At 42.5% G+C, this 9,104-nt stretch overlaps 1 protein-coding gene across 2 annotated transcripts; it reads left to right on the top strand.

Annotated features, from left to right (window-relative positions):
* The first annotated feature begins 4,493 nt into the window (after nucleotides 1–4,493).
* LOC119353141 (isoflavone reductase homolog) lies at nucleotides 4,494–9,104 on the top strand. Of its 2 annotated transcripts, XM_037619730.1 has the most exons (5): nucleotides 4,494–4,869; nucleotides 5,771–6,037; nucleotides 6,851–7,091; nucleotides 7,216–7,419; nucleotides 8,799–9,104. In XM_037619730.1, the coding sequence occupies exons 1-5, from the start codon at nucleotides 4,804–4,806 to the stop codon at nucleotides 8,963–8,965; spliced, it is 945 nt and encodes a 314-aa protein (XP_037475627.1). In that variant the 5' UTR covers nucleotides 4,494–4,803; the 3' UTR covers nucleotides 8,966–9,104. The 2 variants fall into 2 exon arrangements, with proteins under 2 accessions (XP_037475627.1, XP_037475626.1); XM_037619729.1 differs by lacking the exon at nucleotides 4,494–4,869 and having other exon boundaries at nucleotides 5,767–6,037; nucleotides 8,799–9,103.

The raw sequence follows: 9,104 nt of genomic DNA, 5'->3' as shown, positions 1-9,104 counted from the left end.
TCCTCTGTTTGATGACCCATGGAGATGCTTCCTTCTGGCCTAGCGCGGTTACGGACATATTTCTTTAGGACTCCCATGAACCTCTCAAAGGGGAACATATTGTGTAGAAATACGGACCCCAGGATGACAATCTCGTCGACTAGATGAACTAGGACGTGCGTCATGATATTGAAGAAGGATGGTGGGAACACCAGCTCGAAACTGACAAGACATTGCGCCACATCACTCCTTGGCCTTGGTACGATTTCTGGATCGATCACCTTCTGAGAGATTGCATTGAGGAATGCACATAGCTTCACAATGGCTAATCAGATGTTTTTGGTAGAAGCCCCCTCAATGCAACCGGAAGCAATTGCGTCATAATCACGTGGCAGTCATGAGACTTTAGGTTCTGAAACTTTTTCTCTGGCATATTTATTATTCCCTTTATATTCGACGAGAAGCCAGTTGTAACCTTCATACTGAGCAGGCATTCAAAGAAGATTTCTTTCTCTTCTTTCATAAGAGCGTAGCTGGCAGGACCTTTATACTGCTTCGGAGGCTTGCCGTCTTTTTCGTGCAAACGTTGCAGGTCCTCCCGTGCCTCAGGTATATCTTTTGTCTTCCCATACACGCCCAAGAAGCCTAGAAGGTTCACGCAAAGGTTCTTCGTCACGTGCATCACGTCGATTGAGGAGCAGACCTCTAGGTCTTTCCAGTAGGGTAGGTCCCAAAATATAGATTTCTTCTTCCACATGGGTGTGTGTCCCTCAGCGTCATTCGGAACAGCTAGTCCATCGGGACCCTTTCCAAAGATTATGTAGTGTAAATCATTGACCATAGCAAGTACGTGATCACCGGTACGCATGGCGGGCTTCTTCCGGTGATCTGCCTCGCCTGTGAAATGCTTGCCTTTCTTTCGACATTGATGGTTGGTCGGAAGAAATCGACGATGGCCCAGGTACACATTCTTCCTGCATTTTTCCAGGTATATACTTTCAGTGTCATCTAAACAGTGCGTGCATGCGTGGTATCCTTTGTTTGTCTGTCCTGAAAGGTTACTGAGAGCGGGCCAATCGTTGATGGTCACGAACAGCAAAGCCTTAAGGTTAAATTCCTTCTGTCTATGCTCATCCCACGTACATACACCATTTCCATTCCACAGCTGTAAAAGTTCTTCAACTAATGGCCTTAGGTACACATCAATTTCGTTGCCGGGTTGCTTAGGGCCTTGGATGAGAACTGGCATCATAATGAACTTCCGCTTCATGCACATCCAAGGAGGAAGGTTATACATACATAGAGTCACGGGCCAAGTGCTGTGATTGCTGCTCTGCTCCCCGAAAGGATTAATGCCATCCGCGCTTAAAGCAAGCCATACATTCCTTGGGTCCTTTGCAAACTCATCCCAGTACTTTCTCTTGATTTTCTCCACTGCGACCCATCAGCGGGTGCTCTCAACTTCCCATCTTTCTTTTGGTTCTTACTATGCCATCGCATCAACTTGACATGCTCTTCGTTTCTGAAAAGACGTTTCAACCGTGGTATTATAGGAGCATACCACATCACCTTCGCAGGAACCCTCTTCCTGGGGGCTCGCCGTCAACATCACCAGGGTCATCTCGTCTGATCTTATACCGCAATGCACCGCATACCGGGCATGCGTTCAGATCCTTGTATGCACCGCGGTAGAGGATGCAGTCATTAGGGCATGCATGTATCTTCTCCACCTCCAATCCTAGAGGGCATACGACCTTCTTTGCTGAGTATGTACTGTCGGGCAATTCGTTATCTTTTGGAAGCTTCTTCTTCAATATTTTCAGTAGCTTCTCAAATCCTTTGTCAGCCACAGCATTCTCTGGCTTCCACTGCAGCAATTCTAGTACGGTACCGAGCTTTGTGTTGCCATCTTCGCAATTGGGGTATAACCCTTTTTTGTGATCCTCTAACATGCGATCGAACTTCAGCTTCTCTTTTTGACTTTCGCATTGCGTCCTTGCATCGACAATGACCCGGCGGAGATCATCATCATCAGGCACATCGTCTGGTTCCTCTTGATCTTCAGCAGCTTCACCCGTTGCAGCATCATTGGGCACATCGTATGGTTCCTCTTGATCTTCACCAGCTCCCTCCGTTGCAGCATCACCGTATTCAGGGGGCACATAGTTCTCATCGTACTCTTCTTCTTCGCCGCCTTCCATCATAACCCCTATTTCTCCGTGCCTCGTCCAAACATTATAGTGTGGCATGAAACCCTTGTAAAGCAGGTGGGAGTGAAGGATTTTTCGGTTAGAGTAAGACCTCGTATTCCCACATTCAGTGCATGGACAACACATAAAACCATTCTGCTTGTTTGCCTCAGCCGCATCGAGAAACTCATGCACGCCCTTAATGTACTCGCGGGTGTGTCTGTCACCGTACATCCATTGCTGGTTCATCTGCGTGCATTATATATAATTAAGTGTCTAAATTAATAGAAGTTCATCATCACATTAAAACCAAAGTGCATACATAGTTCTCATCTAACAACATATAGCTCTCTAGAGCATCTAATTAATTAAACCATACATTGAGACTATGTAAAACATTTCAATGCGAAAACAAATACGATCATAATCGCAACCAAGGTAACAATTGATCCAACGGCATAATGATACCAAGCCTCGGTATGAATGGCATATTTTCTAATCTTTCTAATCTTCAAGCGCATTGCATCCATCTTGATCTTGTGATCATCGACGACATCCGCAACATGCAACTCCAATATCATCTTCTCCTCCTCAATTTTTTTTATTTTTTCCTTCAACAAATTGTTTTCTTCTTCAACTAAATTTAACCTCTCGACAATAGGGTCGGTTGGCATTTCCGATTCACATACATCCTACATAAATAAAATCTATGGCACGTTGGTCGGCATAATTTTCATAAACAATAAATGAACCAATAGTTATAAAGATAATATATATACCATATCCGAATCATAGACAGGACGATGGCCGACGGGGGCGGATACCAAAACCATTGCACTATATAAGATGCAATAATAAAAGTAAGAAAATAATACACGTATCTATGTAAACATATAAGTAAGAATATTTTTTCTTTCAGAAAGAAGATAAGAACAAAAGGCTCACCACGGTGGTGCCGGCGATGAGCTCGGCGCGGGTGATCGACGGCGGTGAAGACGGGGACGGAGCGTGACGGACGCTAAACCTAGACAAATATTATGGAAAATGGAGCTTGGAGGTCGAGCTTGGAGAGGAGAAAGCTTAAGTAGTGTGGCTCGGGCATTTCATCGAACACCTTGTGTGCATAGGAGGTGAGCTAGAGCACCACCAAGCCCTCTCCCCCTCGGCCACAGAAAAACAGAGCACTGGGGTGCTCTGCTCGCGAGCGAGGGGTATATATAGACACCTCATTGGTCCCGGTTGGTGACATGAGCCGGGACTAAAGGGGAGCCTTTGGTCCCGGTTCAAGCCACGAACCGGGACCAATGGTGGTGGGCCAGGAGCGAAGCCCATTGGTCCCGGTTCATCCCACCAACCGGGACCAAAAGGTCCAGATGAACCGGGACCAATGGCCCACGTGGCCCGGCCGGCCCTCTGGGCTCACGAACCGGGACCAATGCCCAACATTGGTCCCGGTTTTGGACTGAACCGGGACTAATGGGCTGACCCGGCCTGAACCAAAACCCTGTTTTCTACTAGTGATAGGACACAAACCCTAACAGAACTCGAAGAAATGTCCAAAAATGAAAAGGACCAAAGACCACCGGAGACGTAGCCACGTAGTGGACCGGCGGCGGCGCCAATGGGAGGCAGAGGAACCCTAACATTTTTCTGGAGAGGGGGCGGCTATTGTCCCACCTGAAAGATTCATTGCATTAGACTTGACCCTGGAGAAATTCTCATGCAGCTTCGGCCCTGGCTCTACTGCAATGGTAACCGCTACAAGTAGATGCCAGCCTTGGTAGCGCCGCTCTCTTTCTACCTAGTAGACATGAGCAAAGACGGTGACTGCGGCATCGCCTGCTTAAGCAGGATAGGATTGGGGCAAGCGCAGAAAGCATGAAGAGAAGGGTCTCCTTCACTGCTTTGAATATATTGGTCGTGAGAAGGTAGGACCTTAGGATATGAAGGAACGGAGCAGGAATCTTCCTAGATAAAAGCGTTTGAGAGAGAGAGATTGTTGAGGTTGAAAAACTATGCCTATCGCCACATGATTGAAGGAACCTAAGAAGGTCTAAGAGCTGAACATTTCTAAGCAGTTGTTTTTTAGACTAGTTTACTCCTTCAGTATCAAAATATAAGATATTTTTGTAGACTAGTGTAACCTAAAAAACGTCTTATCTTTTGATATAGAGGTAGTACATCTCAATGCAATCTGTACGCCGTTGGAGATGCAGTTATGTTACTTTTTGAGATTTTCAACTGGAGTCCACTAGAATCGCAGACGGAATTTTGTAAATGCATGAACTGTATCAGCTCTTACAAGTTTGTAAGCCATAAATCACATGTGCTCATAAAATAAAGTACGTACACCATGATAGAGCTGCCGGGTCACTACGAGAGTGATACCCGATATAATTAAGCTAAGGTCGTACACCGTCACCAATCAACCACGCCATGATAGAGCTGCGGGGTCACTACCAGAGTGATACACGATATCAGCTAGGGTCGTACACGTAACCTCACCACACCAACCAACAAGCTTGATAACGACTTCACTGACCGATCTCCTTATCTGAAGGTCTCAACCGCAGGTGGAGAGTGGACACGCCAGGCGTCGGCAATTTGCAGCTAGCTAGCTTCTCCTTTGTCAGGCATGGAGAAGAGCAAGGTTCTTGTGGACGGAGGCACCGGTTACCTCGGCAGGAGGATCGTGAACAGGGCCGAGCCGGCAAAATCGGAGGCCCTATACGAAACTCTAAAGCGGGCCCTTTTTTGCTTAAAAAAACTACACAAGTAGAACTATAATAATAATAATATAAAGATCATAGAATCTTACGCACCAATTCTTGGTTGTATAGACTTCACTTAGACAACACCAGTGTTTCAGTGTTCTTTGTAATAAAATCTTTAATAATATTCTCATAATCAATCTTCTCAAATACATGTTTTCTAAGTTAAACCCTCAAAAAAAATTGTTTCTTATTCTTTTAGTAATCTTATTCAAGTTTTATAAGTGAAGACTTAACCTGGATCTTGCAATACCAATGCCTAATATATGAAAAAAGAAAAAGCTAGATTTGAGTAAAATAGGTAGTAGGTGGAAATCAGAATGCACAGTTAAAGCCTCACAGGATTGCCGGTTATCTTCTAACGACGATGCTTAAGAAATTGGAGATGGTTGAACATGAATAAACTTTACCTGCCGGCGGACAAAAGTTGAGAAGAATCCGTCGTCTCGGTCCCTCGCTGGCGGGTCCTGCCTTCCTGGACCAGTCGTGCTCCCTCGTCTCGATCCCTCGCTGGACAGAAGAATCCTGACCTAATCTACATCGATAGCCGCCGGAGGAAGAAACGAAGAGACGAGTCGCTCCTTGCTTGTCTCGATCGCTGGAGGATTGGAGGCGAGGAGACGCACGATGTACTGGATCGGTCGCCTGCTTTAGTGCTCCAGGCGCACAGCGGCCCAGAGAGCAGAGGCCCATCTATGAAGGAGCGTTTCAACCAATCGGGCTGAGCCTAGTAGCTATACTGCATGCAAAAAAATCTGAGGCCCCTCAAAACTATGGGCCCTGTGCGGGCGCACAGGTTGCACCCCCATGGGCTCGGGCCTGATCGTGAAGGCCAGCCTGGCCCAGGGCCACGAGACCTACGTGCTGTTGAGGCCGGAGATCGGCCTCGACATCGACAAGCTCCAGATGCTGCTGTCGTTCAAGGCGCAGGGAGCACGGCTCGTCGAGGCGTCGCTCAACGACCATCGGAGCCTCGTCGCCACCATGAAGCAGGTGGAAGTGGTGGTGTCGGCCATGTCCGGGGTTCACTTCCATAGCCACAACCTCCAGCTGCAGCTCAAGCTCGTGGATGCTATCAAAGAGGCCGGAAATGTTAAGGTAGGCTAACTCACTCAGGGGAATTATAAGTAAATAGTACTCTATGAACTTTTTGTCGCTAAAAGATGGTAACTCTCACAATATCCATTTCGAGAGAGAGAGAAACAAAAGGGGGTTTATATGTCTTTTTTTCAGTTTTTTTTGGTGTTGTTTTATATTATTTTTTCTTATTTTCTTTTTGCGTGTGCTTAAATTCATGATGTTTTACATGAATATTAAAAATAGTAAACATTTTCTAAAATATGCACACAGATTTTAATTTCCGAGAGCATTTTATTGAAAATCATGTTACGGAATTTTTTTGAAAACTTTGAAAAAAAATTAAACATTTTAAATTTTCGTTGAACATTTCCTAAATTATCCGAACATTTTTTTAAATACATAATTTTCAGTAGTTGTGATATGTTTTCCAAAAATAATTGTGCATGTTAAAAAATTCACGCATATTTTTTTATTTGTGATTTTTAAAAAAAATATGGATTTATATTCATAATATATTATATTATCTAACTTTGTCAAAACATCCCACAAACAGATTTTTGAAAGGAATTGGACCGAATAAATCGATCAAAACAGGCGGAAAGGTACCGATGCATAGTAGCGGCTGACTGGGCTGGTCCAGTTTACTCATCAATTTGATGCAAAGAGCTTTGAATAGTTTGCAGAAATCTTGTTAAAAAAATCAACTTGCGGATTGAAAATAAGAATAATTAAGTACACGATATGTTGTGATTCTTCTTAATTTGTGTTTTTAACCTGATGAAAACAGCTCGAGTGTAGTCATAATCAATAAATATACAATTTGGCATGCAGCGTTTCCTACCATCTGAGTTCGGCATGGACCCAGCAAGGATGGGGCATGCTCTTGAACCAGGAAGGGTCACATTTGATGAGAAGATGGAGATAAGAAAGGCGATAGAAGAAGCAAATATTGGCCACACTTATATTTCTGCAAACTGCTTTGCTGCTTACTTTGTTCTTAACCTCTGCCAAATGCGTACTCTTCTTCCACCCAAGGAGAAAGTTAATGTATATGGAGATGGCAACGTCAAAGGTAAACATATACAAACATATGTACTTCTAGGTTTTACTTACCGTAGTTGTATGATTACTCCTGGGTTTATGCCGCTCCCTTCAAATTTCCACTTGACTATTTAAAGTTATATCGTACTATGCAGCAATATTTATGGATGAAGATGACATTGCAACGTATACAATCAAGTCCATTGATGATCCGCGGGCCTTAAACAAGACAATATACCTAAGACCGCTGGAAAACATCCTTAGTCAAAATGAGCTGATTGCTAAATGGGAAAAGCTTTCAGGAAAGGCCCTTGAGAAAATTCCCATTCCCAGTGCTGAATTCTTGGCTTCAATGGAAGGTAAGAAAAAAACATTTATTGCTTGAGTGTAAAGTATAATATATCTCATTTTTTTTTCTCAGCTTAGTAGTACCAACATATGGTGGAAGGGCCACATCAAATTTCTAGGAAAATAATACCCTTTTTCATGTCATTTTCTTACTAGGACAATGGAATTAATTGTGTGAATATTTTTTAATACAAAGTTCTGTAGGACGATATTTGTCCTTGTGAAGAGTTATCATAGGACATATACAACATAATTATGTTCGACTTCTCCTGAAAATTTGAGAGACATAGTGCAGCGTGAGAAGCAGGCCTTCCTCTAGTCAAGGAATTATCCCTTGTCACCTAATTAATATAACACCTTAATAAGTATTTGTATGTATGTAAAGGCATATACCATGTTCACATGATTTGTAAGAAAAAATTGGCACAATAAATTATTAATTGCTAGAGATAACATTAAAGAATAACTAATTATATAATACACATATATCCCTATTATCGTCCATGAGGATGTGTAAGTCTTCCCTACCTTTGTACCCAACTCTCATATGGAACTAAAAATTTAAAAGTAAGTGTGTGATTTTTCTCCAGCACAATAAGTAAATATTACCATTTTTTATTACCTCTCTTTGGAAGCAATTAGATAGTACTATGAACAATAGATAGTTCTAGCTAAATAACCGTGTGTTGCAATGGGGCAACTTTATTCTAGTGGTTCAACGTAGGGAATTTTTGCTTTGGTTGAGATTGAGATATGCTGTGGGAAAGGAATCCATAGGAAAAGGCAAGGAAAGTTACAATGTGATTGGGATTGTCTACGTATAACTACATGATTTCTTCCTACTGGTGATTTATTTGATTTATGTTTATTAATTTGCAAGGGATTTATTTCCCTATGAACGAGGAGATAGGGGGCAGTTTAGAAAAAAAATGAGGCTTATCGCGTGGTTTAAAAAATCGATATGAGGGGTGGAAGCGAAACCAGCAAGCTCTCCTTTAATACTAGAGATGCGAAAACTAGTTAGACTGGTGAGATGAAAATGTCTTCAGTTAGATATTTAGATTGGTTATGAACAACTTTCTGAATCCATAGAGAACTTAGTGATCAAACTTCTTAAAAATAAAATAAAAACCATGCCCATGAATTAAGTGATTTGTCATGTACATGATCATTAGTTATAATCAAAATCTAATAAATGTAGGAAAACAATTTCGTGCCCTGAAAGTGTTTTTTAATTGTGTCGCATGTATTCGGCAAGTATTTAGCCTTTCACATTCCAGATTTATTTAAGACCAGGCAAAGAAACAGTTATTTGACTATTTTTAAGAAACTTGCAAAAACCTTTTTCACTCCAATTGACACATCTACTATATGTTCTATTTGCATGCAGGTACAGACCTTGCAAATCAGGTGGGGGTAGGGCATTACCACCACATTTTCTACGAGGGTTGCCTGACAAACTTTGCCATTGGAGACGATGGAGAAGAAGAGGGTTCTCTACTCTACCCAGAGGTTCAGTACACCAGGATGGAAGAGTACATGAAGCGCTATGCATAACTATCTTAGCTCAATGACACTAGCATACGCTACACGCCACCTATGTTTGAAGGAAGTTCCATTGATATGCTATTTATTGGAAATATGCCCTAGAGGCAATAATAAAATTTTATATTATTTGCATGTCATGATTAATCTT

This window comes from Triticum dicoccoides, chromosome 2A (genome assembly GCF_002162155.2).
Source record: "Triticum dicoccoides isolate Atlit2015 ecotype Zavitan chromosome 2A, WEW_v2.0, whole genome shotgun sequence".
NCBI classification, from domain to species: Eukaryota; Viridiplantae; Streptophyta; class Magnoliopsida; order Poales; family Poaceae; genus Triticum; species Triticum dicoccoides.
Note: the sequence above shows the minus strand (reverse complement) of the source record. Positions and strands in the feature narration are given on the sequence as shown.